The sequence below is a fragment of the Capricornis sumatraensis genome, chromosome 2 (genome assembly GCF_032405125.1).
Source record: "Capricornis sumatraensis isolate serow.1 chromosome 2, serow.2, whole genome shotgun sequence".
Classification (NCBI taxonomy): domain Eukaryota; kingdom Metazoa; phylum Chordata; class Mammalia; order Artiodactyla; family Bovidae; genus Capricornis; species Capricornis sumatraensis.
In genome coordinates, this window is record NC_091070.1 from 59,086,581 (window position 1) to 59,102,985 (window position 16,405).

The following is a 16,405-nucleotide window of genomic DNA, read 5'->3' on the forward strand; positions in this document are numbered from 1 at the left end:
CTGGAGGATTAAACAGGATTATCATTACTTCTTTCAGAGACAGATGAAACTTATCTTGTCATATGACCAGGAAGAGTGGGCTGGAGAGTAAAGAGCCTTTTATTTATTTTTTTAAAGCCCTCCATATTTAGGGCTTATTAGCACTTGGTTCTTTCTTGGACAATCCTTTGTTAGAAAGTTCACTCTTAAATTTACATGCTTCTAGCAAGAGAAAGTAAAAATAACAACTTTGGCTCTCTTTGAAAAGTAGTAGCTTGGCACAAAATTTCATTTTTACGCTAATGATGACTTTATATGACACTGATATTTTAACACTTGCTTTTCAATTTAATTATAATTAAAATATTTTCTTTTGCTATGTTTTTAATTAAAAACCATTCTTTAAAAGATTAAACCTAAATAATGGTTTTTAGATAAAAACATAGCAATAAGGATAAATGGTTTTAATGAAGAGAAATCACCTATATGCCTACTAGGGTAAATTGTTTTTATTTTTGTATATTTCATTCTGCCTATGTGGCACAGCCCTGCAGGGCTGAAAGACACTTTAGAAATCAACTAGTCCAAACTCTAATTTTCATGTGAGAAAACTAAGATTTTCTCCACAGAGAATGCAACTGCAAGGGGGAAAAATATCACTATTATGTAATATAATATTAACCCTCTTAAAAGCTATCTTTGGAGAATTACAACTGCAAAATCTAAATTCCTTAATAAAAACTACCAGAAATCCAGGAATTTCTACAAAACAGATGTGAATTCAAAGTGTCTGGACTTCTAGATTTGAATTCAAAGCTCACACAATGCTATGCATTGCTACTACTAATGATGTCTGCAGATTGTTGATCCTGGAACGCACTCTCCTTGATAAAAAGACAAACTGCAGATGTTAAAAAGTGCACTTTTGAGGTTTTCTCTCTGATATAACTCAAAGAACTGAAATAGCAGTGAAAAAGGTGGGGGGTGGTGTTCTTTGTTGGGAACATGGACGACTTTCAAAATAACTGTTAGAATCTGAACTTGCTGTTACTGGGACAAGACCCAAAGTTGGAACAGAATACCTCCAGTTCTGAGACATGTCTGCTACTAATCAGGAATAAAATCTGAAGCAAAACATTTAATTTTTCACATTAGCCTAGCTGATCTCAGAATTCGTTTTGAATTTTAAAATTCTATGACTTTTCCTTCCATGAATGTGAAAGGTATCCTGTATTTCCATGTGTGGGAAAACCTCAAGTGTAAAGACTTGGCTCTATTAACAAGGTCTTAACATGCTTTTGTCCTCTTATGCTTCTTAGTATATCCTAGGCAGAAACCTGGCACTTTTTTGGCGCCCCCTTCCTTCCCTTCATCTCCTGCCTTTATATCGTATCTGTAACAAAACTTCAATGTCTCTCCATTTATGTTTCATCACTCTTCTCCATCCACACGCCCAACACTTTAGTACTAGGCTTTATATCCAAACAATAGGAACAAGTAACTGCTTTTCTGATGTTCCTCTGAGAGTACAATCTGCTGTTCTAATAAGCTTCTGTTTCATTCTGTTCTTTTTTAAAATTCAGATATAGCTGAGGTACAATATTATATGTATATAACAGTGATTGACAATTTTAAAAGTTATACTCCATTTTATAATTATTATCAAATATTGGCTCTATTTCTTGTGTTGTACAATATATCCTTGTAGCTTATTTTATACAAATAGTATTTTGTATAAAATATACACGCCATATTCAATCTGTCAGCAAATCCTGTTGACTCTGTCTTAAAAACATGTCCAGAATCTGACCATTTATCATCATCTCCCCTACTGTTACCCTGGTCCAAGCCAGCAATAGTTTTTGAGCATCCCAGTGATCTGCTCAAAACATTAACTCAGATTATGTCATTTCTTTGCTCAAAGTGAAATTCTTTACAATGATACAATGTTATCTCTCTGTCAATTCCCACTACTCTCCTCCTGTGCTCCAGCTACATAGACCTTCACTTCAGTTCAGTTCAGTCACTCAGTCATGTCCAACTCTTTGCGACCCCATGAATTGCAGCACGCCAGGCCTCCCTGTCCATCACCATCTCCCGGAGTTCACTCAGACTCACATCCACCGAGTCAGTGATGCCATCCAGCCATCTCATCCTCTGTTGCCCTCTTCTCCTCCCGCCCCCAATCTCTCCCAGCATCAGAGTCTTTTCCAATGAGTCAACTCTTCACATGAGGTGGCCAAAGTATTGGAGTTTCAGCTTCAGCATCATTCCCTCCAAAGAAATCCCAGGGCTGATCTCCTTCAGAATGGACTGGTTGGATCTCCTTGCAGTCCAAGGGACTCACAAGAATCTTCTCCAACAAAGTTCGAAAGCATCAATTCTTTGGCGCTCAGCTTTCTTCACAGTCCAACTCTCACATCCATACATGACCACAGGAAAAACCATAGCCTTGACTAGACGGACCTTTGTTGGCAAAGTAATGTCTCTGCTTTTGAATATGCTATCTAGGTTGGTCATAACTTTTCTTCCGAGGAGTAAGTGTCTTTTAATTTCATGGCTGCAGTCACCATCTGCAGTGATTCTGGAGCACCCCAAAATAAAGTCTGACAGTGTTTCCACTGTTTCCCCATCTATTTCCCATGAAGTGATGGGACCAGATGCCATGCTCTTCGTTTTCTGAATGTTGAGCTTTAAGCCAACTTTTTCACTCTCCTCTTTCACTTTCATCAAGAGGCTTTTTAGTTTCTCTTCACTTTCTGCCATAAGGGTGGTGTCATCTGCATGTCTGAGGTTATTGATATTTCTCCCAGCAATCTTGATTCCAGCTTGTGCTTCTTCCAGCCCAGAGTTTCTCATGATGTGCTCTGCATATAAGTTAAATAAGCAGGGTGACAATATACAGCCTTGACATACTCCTTTTCCTATTTGGAACCAGTCTGTTGTTCCATGTCCAGTTCTAACTGTTGCTTCCTGACCTGCATATAGGTTTCTCAAGAGGCAGGTCAGGTGGTCTGGTATTCCCATCTCTTGAAGAATTTTCCACAGTTTATTGTGATCCACACAGTCAAAGGCTTTGGCATAGTCAATAAAGCAGAAATAGATGTTTTTCTGGAACTCTCTTGCTTTTTCGATGATCCAGCAGATGTTGGCAATTTGATCTCTGGTCCTCTGCCTTTTCTAAAACCAGCTTGAACATCTGGAAGTTCACGGTTCATGTATTGCTGAAGCCTGGCTTGGAGAATTTTGAGCATTACTTTATAGCGTCTGAGATGAGTGCAATTGTGCAGTAGTTTGAGCATTCTTTGGCATTGCCTTTCTTTGGGATTGGAATGAAAACTGACTTTTCCAGTCCTGTGGCCACTGCTGATTTTCTAAATTTGCTGGCATAGTGAGTGCAGCACTTTCACAGCATCATCTTTTAGCATTTGAAATAGCTCAACTGGAATTCCATCACCTCCACTAGCTTTGTTTGTTGTGATGCTTTCTAAGGCCCACTTGACTTCACATTCCAGGATGTCTGGCTCTAGGTGAGTGATCACACCATCGTGATTATCTTGGTCGTGAAGATCTTTTTTGTATAGTTCTTCTGTGTATTCTTGCCACCTCTTCTTAATATCTTCTGCTTCTGTTAGGACCATACCATTTATGTCCTTTATCGAGCCTATCTTTGCATGAAATGTTCCCTTGGTGTCTCTAATTTTCTTGAAGAGACCTCTAGTCTTTCCCATTCTGTTGTTTTCTTCAAATTGCTGGGAATATGGTGACTTGCAGGGACTTTGCACTTGCTGTTCATTTTGCCTAGAGTATTTTTCCTTCAGATAGTTGCACTGCCAATTTCTTTTGTCACTACAGAGTCTCCTCATGAGCTAGTCATTCTATCACACTAAGATCACAAACCCTTTTATTTCTTATTTTCACCTCAGCATGATTACCATGTAGTAGAGTACATTTTATTTATTTTTCTTCTTTATTGTCTCTCTTCCTCATGAGAGTAGGGATTCTTTGCCTATGTGTGTTAGTCACTCAAGTCACTCAGTTGTGTCCAGCGCTTTGTGACCCCATCGACTGTAGCCTGCCAGGCTCCCCTGTCCATGGAATTCTTCAGGCAAGAATACTGGAGTGGGTAGCCACTCCCTTCTCCAGGGGATCTTTCAGACCCAGGGATTGAATCCAGGCATTGCAGGCAGATTCTTTACCATCTGAGACACCAGGGAAGCCCCTAACTATATCTTTGCCTGTAGCTATAGACCAAGCACCTAGAACAGTCTGGAGCATAGTGGATGCTCGATAAACACTTTTAGTTATTGAATAAATAGTGAGAGATCAGTGTCATGGGATCATAAAGTATGTAAAGATGGAGACAGGCACTAAACAAAATGTCTTACTTGTTCATGGAAAAACAAAGTTTGACCATCTTCCTAATCTTGTGTAGTTGGAGAAGGAAATGGCAACCCACTCCAGTACTCTTGCCTGGAAAATTCCATGGATGGAGGAGCCTGGTAGGCTACAGTCCATGAGGTCACAAAGAGTCCGACATGACTGAGCAACTTCATTTTCTCTCTATAGTTCCTTTTGGAGTAGGAAGTGGCAACCCACTCCAGTGTTCTTGCCTGGAGAATCCCATGGACAGAGGGGCCTGGTGGGCTACAGTCTATGGGGTTGCAAAGAGTTAGACATGACTAAGCAACTAACACACACACACAATCTTGTGTAAGTAGAAAATTCCTTGCCTTTTGTTAGTTGTTTACATCTCTTGTAAGATGGTTCCTATCTTAGGGAAAGAAAGCACTTTCCATTGTCAAAGCCTCAATTTGGTCACTAGAGGTGGATCCCATCTTATTTCTCAAATGTTATCCTGATCATTTTGCACCTTTGCTAAGTTAAATAGAAGAAAGCAGGGTTTCTTTTAGATTAAAAATCCCAGGTCTTGACCTTTAGTGCTCAAAATTCTCAAAAACAAAAAGAGAAAGAAATCTAAGATAGGAGTATTTAACTCTATGAAAGAAATTTTCACATACTGAGGTCTGAAGAAGTCACTCTAGATTGCACACAAGTTTTTACCTTAGCTAAAATGCCCTGTTTGTGGATTATCCAACACATAGTGTACATCTGCTTTATTAACAGGCTCATTAACTTAGAAGTAATCTGGTGACTGGGCAACTAACACTTAACAAGGCTGTCCATGATAAAGACAAAAATTCAATGTCTCCCTTCCTGGGATGCCAATGCTTTTACTCCTTCAGTGATGACTCCCTTTCCACGTACCAAGGCAATAATAACTTCGTGTGTTCCAAACTGATTTTTTTTTTGAAACCTTGAAGGAATATATCCCTGACTTATTGAATGTTTTGTTCTGACAAAACTATGCTGAAAACCATGCTTCCCCTCAGGATGTCCTCAGAGTTACCTGAGAAGCTGTCTTCTGGGCTTGTATTTCCCAGTTCGGCTCAAATAAAACTCTTTTGTATTCCCATGAGAGATTATTTTTTTCCATTGACAACTCCATATTTCCAAGAGGAAATATATGGTGGATAATGATAGTGATAAATAAATCACGCTAATATCAAATTTATCTTGCATCACAGATAACAGAAACACCACCTCGGCTTCTTCCTCCGTGTTTTCCTTTATCAGAAAGACGCACACTCCCTGGCACTAACGGGGTGTTTTCAACAAAAAGATCTAGATTTCTTTGGGTGCAGCATTAGCGTAAGGGTGGCGTTCCTTCGACTCTACAGGCATTCTGTGCTATTACGGGCTTGAATTTACCAGCCCCCAAAACTCCAAGAGGGACGTCCTCTTTCGTGGCCGAGGACGCGAATGCATCTTGGGGGCGTTACCAGCTCCCTCAAGGTCCTGAGAGAAAAATCTGCGGGTAGAGGAGGGTTCCTCTGCAGGAGCGCGCCACGGCCTCCTGCGCTGTCTGGCACGTTTCGTCCAAAGTGCCCACCAGACCTGCTCCTCGCCGAGCGGGAGTGAAAGCGGCCGCTGCTCCTCCTGAAGACGCCGAGACGACCCGTTAGCTGAGAGGGCGGCCCCGCGTCCTCTGGCCCGAGCCACGCCCAGGAGCGGGTGGGGGAGGGGCGGCGGCGCTCGCGCTGCGTCGAGTTTCCCAGAATTCCCAGCGGCCGCAGGGAAAGTTTACGGGACGTAGGCGGCGACAGCGGCGGCAGCAGTAGCGGTTACTAGGTGGTCAGCAGCGGACCATGGCCCTGGCCGGGCGTTCCTGGCTCTTCTCTCGGAGTCCTCGGGCAACGACGCGGAGCCGGCAGACTTCCGGGAAGGAACTGACAAGCGATTGAGCGGTGACCGGCGCGCTTAGCGCCCCGAACATGCGGCAGTCCTTGTGGGCAACCCCGGGCTGCGGAGAGGCGGCGGCGGCGGCGGCGGCTCGGGAGGGAAGGAGGCGGCGACGCCGGCGGAGGTGGCGGCGGGGACACCCGGCGCCCGGCGCGGAGCCTTAGGGCGGCTGCTTGGCGTGGCCTGGGGCCTCGTGGTCAAGGATGCTGTCCCGGAAGAAAACCAAAAACGAAGTGTCCAAGCCGGCCGAGGTGCAGGGGAAGTACGTGAAGAAGGAGACGTCGCCTCTGCTGCGGAGTGAGTGTCGGGCGGGGTGCGCCCACACCTGGCCTGGGCGGCCGCGGGCTGCGGGGGACCCGGGCTGGGTGTCCGACGCCGCTCCCCGCGGCTTCTCTTTCCTTTTGGCCTCTGTGATTTTTTTTTTTTTTTTTGATGCCTGGAGTGATGTTCGTTGTTTGAAAGCTGATAAAGAGTAAAAAACTTAAGTTAGTCCACCTCTGTTCCCACCCCCCGCCCCCCGTCCCGCCTCTCAAAATCCACAGACTTCCCTTCTTGAAACTATGTTGTTGGTTTTGATTACTGGAAGAAAGATATTCTTTAGGAAACAAATTGCTCATCCGCTGGTTCTGTAGGAATTAAAGGGATTACACTGGGGCACGTTTTCCTCTTGTGACGTCGAGATTTGCATTGTGTTTGCAAACACTGTGGGTGTCACTTGCCCTGCTCGTAGTTGTGCGAACGCATGAGTAGAATTCTTAGTCCAGCTGTTGGATGATGACGTCCGGAGGTGAAAGCTGACCGTCGCTATTGTAGCTGCTGCCCAAAAAGCCTCGTCAGTTGTAGATCTCAGGGTTGAAGAGCCAAAAATTATATGTGTTTGGCTGTGTTCATTAGAATTTCTTCAAATAAAACCTCCTAGAAATCCGCCAAAGACTCAAAATAATTTCCATCATACTTTTGGGAAAATTACGAAAAAGGTTGTGTGTGTGTTTATAAACATTTTTTAATAGAGTGCATTTCGCTGGCACTTTATCTTCAGTTTAAGTATTTGACTTTAATTTTCCTCCTGAATCTTTGACGTTTTTAATTCTTGCTTATGTGTTCAGAACATTTGTGAGGTAAGGAGCAAGTTTTTTGGTGTTCATACTAAATGCTGAGCCCTTTGTGTAAGTTTCCTTCTTGGAAGCTGGTGACTTTGTGACTTACGCATTACCTCATATTGTAATTGGGAAAGCTTTTCATAGAGGTTCCTGGTAATATTTGCCCAAGATCACACAAAAAGGGGTGGAGAGCATGTTTTCCGATTATAACCACATCATCAACCTTCCAGATTTATCCTTGTATTTGCAAAGCTTTCTTACAGAACAGATCAGATGTGGGTACATCAGTAACCTGAAACTTGATTTTTAAAAACTTTTTTTAATAGTTTATTTTTCATTTACATATTCTCTTAGGATTTTGGCCAAACTTAGGTTAGCTTGCAGTTAGCTTCAGATAACAGTGTTATTCAACATTCCTTAAAATCATGAAATATGTTTGCCACACCTTTTAGCAAATAACTTTTGATATATAGTATTTTGTTTTAGTTTCATCAAATGTTGAACCTTGTTTATTCGGTTACTAATTTTTGTGTGTTTGGCTTCTGTTGCATATTAATATGCGTGCCCTCTGATACTGTCTACTTAGTGAACTAATAAAATGGTCTCCAGATCCAGTTTTCTTCTTGTTTTAAAGGTGTTTGCTTTCTAACCAGGAATGCTTAAGGTATTTATCTAAGTTTTATATTCAGAAGTACTGTATCCTTAAAGCCATTGCCCTGTTTTCTTCTGTTTTGAATTGTAATTGTTCTTAATTGTTTTGAATTGTAATGGTTTTAGACTTGGCGGTTTTTGTTTGTTTGTTTGTTTGTTTTTGAACTGATACAACATTTGTGTGTCTCTTTGAAATGAGATTTAAAAAAATTTTTTAATTTTCATAGCTTAATTTTTAGTTTTTCCATCTTTTGAGTATTGTACTATTGCTACATAATTCCAAGAATAGGAATGCCAGGTTAATAATTTTTTAATTTTTTTTTTTAAAGGAATTCACCTTTACATGTTTGAGAATAGCATTATGATCTGTTTCATTTTTTAAATTGTATTTTACTTAAAGAAGAGTTTGGGGAATTTTGGAAATGAAGTACAATCTGCAAAACAAACTAATGTTAAATTATGCTGGTAACTATTCATTTGTTAGATTACTATTTTTATACATTTATTCATGAGTATTTCATTAATACGTATTTTGTAGTTAAACTTACTGATGTTTCATTATATTATGTTTGGTAGTATGCAGAATATGTTTGAATCTGATAGAGCATACTTATAACACATTCATACAAATTGTAAATTCATTTGAGTGGGAATATGGCAATCAGCCTCAATTTAAAATACCCAGATACTTTGCTAAAGTTTCTGATTATGTTTTCTTAAGTCCATTGAAAATTTTCATTTTGGGGTAAGATGTAAATAAACAACTTTGGAAAAGCATATTACTTACTAGTCATTTTATTCTTTTGTTTTATTATAGATCTTATGCCTTCTTTTATCCGGCACGGTCCAACAATTCCAAGACGAACTGATATCTGTCTTCCAGATTCAAGCACTAATGCCTTTTCAGCTTCTGGAGATGGAATAGTTTCAAGAAACCATAGTTTCCTTAGAACTCCAATTCAAAGAACACCTCATGAAATGATGAGAAGAGAAAGCAACAGATTATCTGCACCTTCTTACCTTGCGAGGAGTCTAGCAGATGTCCCTAGGGAATATGGCTCTTCTCAGTCATTTTTAACAGAAGTTAACTTTGCTCCCGAAAATGGAGACTCTGGTTCCCGATATTATTATTCAGATAATTATTTTGATGGTCAGAGGAGGCGCCCACTTGGAGATCGTGGACATGAAGACTATAGGTATTATGAATACAACCATGATCTCTTCCAAAGAATGCCACAGAATCAGGGGAGGCATGCTTCAGGTAACTTAAAATATAAATATGACATTAGTTTGTATATTTAGATTTATTAACACTTCATTCAGGTGATGTTGTTTTCTGGATTTTTTTGGAAAGCCAACAGATACTCCTAGAGAACTACTACTCTATTTTGCTAGTCTTGCTAAGCCAGCTTGCAAATAATTACTCACCTGCGCTGAGGGAAAGAATTTTATGTCCCCTAACTCATCTATTTAACTTTATAAAAGCTGGGTACATATCTGAAGGCTATCTAGGCAGTATTAACTTTGAAAACTTAGTGATTTTAATTTCTGTAGTTGGATTGACTCTAGGTTTAGATTTGGTAGAATGGGATGGTTAGGATTTCAGAGAAACTGGACTTAAACCTGGGAAAGCAAAGGCAAATAGGGAGAATTGGGCATGGTAGGTGATACCATGGGCAACTGCATCATAGCTTAGCTAGAACTTGCTCTGTTTTGTTTTTAACAGACCTGTTTTTGTAGTTAAATAATTATTTCCCAGGTTTAAAAAGGCTGATTGTCAAATGGTTGATTGTGTGTTGTGTCCTTTTGTTCTTTTTGCAATGGGGAAAAATATTTTCCATATAATTTTTTAAACTCTGCTTTCTGTATTTGCTGACTTTGAGACATAGTACAAGGAGCAGAAGAGAGAGGTAAAATGCACAGTTCAACTTTATTCCTAAAGTACTAGGTTACACTTAGTAAACTGAAGCAAGCTGAAAAATCAAACTTTTTCATCTGATTTTTTTTCCTAGTAAGTTGTAGGCTTTACAGTTTGACAGGATAAAAATAAAAAATATCTGATACATTTACACTTCATTCTTTTGGCATTAATGTTTATATGTCTAGTATTTTCCCTTTTGGTATCTGTGTTCTGATACCTTAATTGGGAGAGCAAAACCCATATATGCCAAATGATCACAGATGAGTTAGTTGTTGCACTTTGTGTAGCGGAGTCAAAAGAGAGATCAGCATAGGCTAGAATGCATAGAGAATCATTCGTGGAAGAGGTGGAATCTGAACTGTTTTCTTTGAGCTTGGACTTCAGATTGACAGGAGACATAGAAAGGACATTGTAAGTGAAAACAGCAGATACGTAAATCCAGGGAACTGTGTAGTTCTGTCTAGTTTGAAGAAATAAGTTGGAATAAGTTTGAATAAGGTGGAAAAGAGGTTAGTGATGCAATAGCAGGCTATACAATTTAAACTCAGGTCAAGCAGAAGCCTTTGCAGATTTCAAAAGGACGAGATTTTAATTTTATGAAAGCAGTGTTTAAATATTAGGTTACTAGTTGTACTTGGAATAGACTGCTAGAGGAAAGAGGACCTCAGGTACCAGTGGTGTTATAGACGAAGTACAAACTTATGATGCATTTGAAGGAAAAATGAGATTTAATTACAAGTTTAGGAGAAAATAAATCACGTAAGTTTTGAAAATTGAAGAATAGTCTGGAAAAGGTGGCAAGAGCAGCTTATTTTGTGAAAGCTGACATTCAGGTCTCATTGGGATACTGAAGAGGACAGGTTTTCTAGACATAGAAATACTGCAATGAAAATAGGTGAGTACCTTTCTTGTTTTTAAGGTGCTTCTAGGTTAAAGGATTGACAGTTGCATACTTCAGTGTTTATTTTGGCTATTTCTAATATCCACATTCAGAAAACTAAGTCATGGCATCCAGTCCCATCACTTCATGGCAAATAGATGGGGAAACAATGGAAACAGTGAGTGGAGTGACTTTTATTTTTTTGGGCTCCAAAATCATTGCAGATGGTGACTGTAGGAATGAAATTAAAAGACGCTTGCTCCTTGGAAGGAAAGCTATGACCAATCTAGACAGCATATTAAAAAGCAGAGACATTACTTTGCCAACAAAGGTCCGTCTAGTCAAAGCTATGGTTTTTCCACTAGTCATGTTTGGATATGAGAGTTGGACTGTAAAGAAAGCTGAGTGCCGAAGAATTGATGCTTTTGAACTGTGGTGTTGGAGAAGACTCTTGAGCATCCCTTGGACTGCAAAGAGATCCAACCAGTCCATCCTAAAGGAGATCAGTCCTGGGTGTTCATTGGAAGGACTGATGTTGAACCTTAAACTCCAATACTTTGGCCACCTGATGCAAAGAACTGACTCATTTGAAAAGACCCTGGTGTTGGGAAAGATTGAAGGCAGGAGGAGAAGGGGACGACAGAGGATGAGATGGTTGGCATCACTGACTCGATGGACATGAGTTTGAGTAAGCTCCAGGAGTTGCTGATGGACAGGGAGGCCTGGCGTGCTGCAGTCCATGGGATTGCAAAGAGTTAGACACGACTGAGTGACTGAACTGAACTGGATATCGTGTAATTTTTAACCTTAGAAATAGTTTGTTATCCAGTAGGGAGTTTTAAAAATAAAGTTCATTTTTATAATTTTTTTTAAAGTAATACCTGCTTGTTATAAGAAATTTGCAAAATGCAGAAAAGTAAAGGTAAAGCACTCATGATACCTGAAGTTCTTTATATTTATTTTGTTCATCTTTTTGCATGAAATTCTTTTTGTTTTTTAAACAGTGTTGTGATTATACCCAATACAGTTTCGTATACCTGCTTTTTTACTTGAATGAGTTTCTTAATGTTAAGCACTATTTATGTGGCATTTCAGTGCCCTGTAATTTTCCATTTGGTGCATGTCTTATAGTTACTATTTTAATTATTTGCACTGGATGTCAGTTGCACCATGATAACTCTTAAGTTGTGGCATGTGAGATCTAGGTCCCTGATCAAGGATTGAACCCTGATCCTCTGCCTTGAGAGTCTTGGCCACTAGACCATCAGGGAAGTCCCAGTATTTTGAATGTTAGTGAGGACCTGACCTAGTCTGGGATCATTTGGAAAGGGGAGAAGTGGGACAAATCTGTATTGAAAGGCCTTGGCCACTGATGGTTATTGATGGATGAAGGGAAAAAGAAGAGAGTCAGATAGGATTAGCAAAGCACCTGGCTGTATAGGAGGTGCTGTAAAAATAGATGGTTGAATAAGTGAATGGATCTACAAATTTCAAGTCTGTACTGAAAATAGCTTATAGCAATTTGTCATTAATAAAGATTGTTGTTCACATTTACCTTTCCCATATCTATTTACCTTTCCTATATATATTTATGTTGCACACATCACTGATAGCTCATGACACTTTTATGCCTGAAGTGTGAAGAAATTAATGATACCAAGTTAAAATCTGATACCAATTTAAAATATTTTAAAATACTGAAAAGTATTGAGTAAATACTGTAAAGACTAAATTTCTACTGATCCCGTCTTAGGATCCTTCTTATGCAATCTGATATGGTTCTTATAATTTTAATGACGGACTTTAAAACAACTTTTCCCAATTATATTTTAGAAATAAATAAAAGTTAATTGGTTATTTTTTCAAATTAAATAATGTTATTTAAAAAAAGATTTGTATTAATTGCAGCAGTGGTACATGCTTAAGAAATTTCACTTAAACATTAATTTATACCAGGGCAATAAGATTAATATTATACCTTCAGAGATAAAAATGGTACTACTTTGCAGGAGTCTCTTAAGTGGCAGGGGAGGATTAATAACCAATTATTAACCAAATAGAAAAGCCTAATAGGTGTCTTTTCCAGAGGGAAAAAGTCTGCATATGAGACAGTAGCTGGAAATTTCTTGAATTCATCTTGAAAAGACTTGAAACTTACTGTATTTTCATATGCTGCAGAGAGTTCAAGAAATTTGAATGAATGGAAAGGAGAAAGTTAAGTTTGTGGGAGAGTAAGGATGTGTTCTAGACAGGTTTATTTTCACAGGTGTTAAATTTTGGTTGCTGTTACTAATGTAATAAGTGTAAAAAAGGTATGGAAGAGGAGTTTTGTGACGTGACCATCTGAGCCACCATGGAAGGCCTGAGAGTAGTAATTCCTGCCCATTAGTTATTAAACTTTTAGGAAACACCTTGTCTCAAGGGTTCATTTCATCTTAGCAGAAGTACAGAGAAACAAGTTGTATAATATCTTAAAGGGTTTTAGGGCCAGGATGTTCTACATTTAGCTGTGAAATTTGACCTTTAACATTTTGGCCTACATACCAGTCAGGCAGTTACTGTATGTGCCAAAGAAAGAAATTCTGCTGTTAACAGGAAGTCTTTAGTTGGAATACTAAAGGCAAATTGAATTCCTTTGTTTTGTGCCTAAATAATTTAGTTCTATGCAATTTTAAGTATCAAACTTTTAAATATTATTTTTAAAGACAGCTAAAGAAATCAAGTTATAAACATCCAATTAAAAAGGTCCAGGCTTTACCAAACAAAATACTGGAGTTGTGTTTACTCCAGGAAATACATAATTATTAGTTAACCCTAATCTTCTTTTGAGGATGTGGTAATAATCCTTAGGGGCACAATTTTAGTTATTTGGAGAGGAGGAAAAAGGCAGTTGGCTTTGTTTAATCCGTATAATTTCTTATCAACATCTTGATTATAACATGGAATGTAATGTTTAGTATTATCTTGGAGCTCGTAACCTTCATTAGGATTCCAGATTCCATTTTTTGTAACCACTTTAGCATTGCTGCTGCTACTAAGTCACTTCAGTTGTGTCCGACTCTGTGTGACCCCATAGACGGCAGCCCGCCAGGCTCCCCCTTCCCTGGGATTCTCCAGGCAAGAACACTGGAGTGGGCTGCCATTTCCTTCTCCAATGCATGAAAGTGAAAAGTGAAAGTGAAGTCGCTCAGTCTGTCCGATTCTTCTGCAGCCTACCAGGCTCCTCCATCTATGGGATTTTACAGGCAAGAGGACTGGAATGGGGTGCCATTGCCTTCTCCGACTTTAGCATTAGGAAGCTAGAATTTTTGAGCTTGTCTGTAAGGGCAGATCTTTTAGATATCTGCCCAGTTGTGTGACATTAAGTTCTTTGGAGGGATATCTAGTGAAAGCTTTGTGGAGAGACAAAGTAATAATTTATCTGTGTCTTTGGGAAATTATGTATTTAGCTTATTCATGTTTTAGTTATATAAATGGAAGGTGCTTGTGCAATTAATTCCTATGAATAAAAATTAAAGATTATGAATTCACTTTTTTCTCAGACTAATTGAAATTATGGAGAACTATTTTTTTTTTCTTATAGCTCAGAATCAAGTTCAGAATTACAGATTACATTTTCTTTTACTAGCGACAGTCATATTTTTCTTTGAAGAATTACAGTTGATCTTTTGTGGTATGGTTATGTGGTAGGTAACAGATTTGTCATTTGACCTAATACCATCTGTATGGCCTTTGGTAACGTAACTTACTTGAACCTTAGTTTCCTTGTCTGTAAATTGATAATCATACCTCTGCCTCAGAGAGCTGATTTGAGTTTGAAATAGTACATATGGAAAAGGCGAGGGACAGAGTAGACATTCATAATCGGTAGTTCATGTTTTTGGTAAGAATGTTATATGCTCTTCTATGCTTTTTCCAGATTTGGCATATTTGGTTATCGAAGTTTCAGCCTTCTCTCTGAATTTAAGAGTGGAGGTCAGGTATGTTAGAACTTGAAATAGCTTTTTTTTTAAAGGTCTGGTAGACTTATTACTAAGATCCAGGGGATCTTCGGAAAGATCCCCTGGAGAAGGAAGTGGCAGCCCACTCTAGTATTCTTGCCTGAAAAATCCCATGAACACAGGAGACTGGTGGGCTACAATTCAAGGGTTACAAAGTCTGGACATGACTGAGTGACTAAGCAGACTTATTACGGATTTCCAGGTGGCTCAGTGGTTAAGAATCTGCCTGCCAGTGCATGAGATGCAGGAGACATGGGTTCAATCCCTGGGTCAGATCCCCTGGAGTAGAAAATGGCAACCCACTCCGGTATTTCCGCCTGAAAAATCCCATGGACAGAGGAGCCTGGCAGGCTACAGTCCATGGGGTCACAAAGACTTGGATGCAACTGAGCACAGGCACAGAGCTACAGATATTACTGATAACGTTTTATGTTGTAGATAGGTGCTGTCCAGTCCTTTTGTCCTGTACATTCATCTCCCAATAGGTTTTACAGAATTATGCAAACGATAGTTTGAAAAAACTTTAGTGCATATGGCAGCTTCAGAAAGTAGTAGTGGGGGTTTGTCATGAAACTAAAACTGTTTATAGATAGCTCCTAAAAGGTTAGGAATGATGGTTTCACATGGTATTGGTAAAGCTGATGAGCCTATTTGGGACTTTATGGACTTCGTGGTTCCCTTATCAACCTGTCAAGGTTTAGTTCCTGGACACAAGAAGTTTTATAGGGAGGTCTTTGTGTTTCTTCTAAATATGAATTTCAAGTTTATCATAGTTTAAAATCTGGTTTTTGGTACCTACTGTTGTTTACATGTAACAGTGCATGTGTTTCTAGATTTAGGCAAATTCAGTATATAGAAATTAGGATTGACTGAATTAAAAAAACTGTCAAGACTTTAATACTCTCTAAGCCTGTATGGTTTTTAATTACTATAATAGCTTTTTGTTTTTAATGCATCATTTAGAAGTCTATTTATATAGTTCTCTCTCTATATATATATAATATGTTATATATACATATTATATAGTTCCATGGGGACCTCTTTTGGGTCATAATGTTATGATTCTTATCAATAACTCAATTTGAATACATTGAATTAACTTTGTTGTTGTTGTTAAGTCACTAAGCTGTGTCCCACTCTTTTATGACCCCATGAACTGCAGCATACTAGGCTTCCCTGTCCTTCATTATCTCTTGGAGTTTGCTCAAACTCATGTCCATTATGTTGATGATGCCATCCAACCATCTCATCCTCTATCACCCCTTTTTCCTCCTGCCCTCAGTCTTTCCCAGCATCAGGGTCTTTTCCAATGGGTCTATAATTCTTTCTAAAAATTGCCATCCTTGGTTGTGACTAGTACTACAACATCTTTAGTGATGGAAATTTGTGAAAGTGTAAAACTATTGCATGCTTAAACAGCATGATTGTAGATATTTCCTATGTGCATGCATGTCTTTAATACTTTGGCTTATTTGTTTTCTGTTTAAATATTTTCTCTTTAAGTACTGAACTTGCTTAAGCTACACTTACTAAATGTCCAATTGGAAATGGCAGAAGCCAAAGTCAGCTT

The 16,405-nt window shown here is 39.0% G+C and overlaps 1 protein-coding gene across 1 annotated transcript in view; it reads left to right on the forward strand.

Annotated features, from left to right (window-relative positions):
- Positions 1-6,479: 6,479 nt before the first annotated feature.
- The window catches only part of SAV1 (salvador family WW domain containing protein 1), a 28,377-nt gene continuing 18,451 nt past the window's right edge, over positions 6,480-16,405 (forward strand). Inside the window, exons 1-2 of the mRNA XM_068965153.1 lie at positions 6,480-6,579; positions 8,851-9,294. Coding sequence (XP_068821254.1) covers positions 6,486-6,579; positions 8,851-9,294 — 538 coding nt within the window. The 5' untranslated portion in view covers positions 6,480-6,485. The remainder of the gene's footprint in view (positions 6,580-8,850; positions 9,295-16,405) is intronic.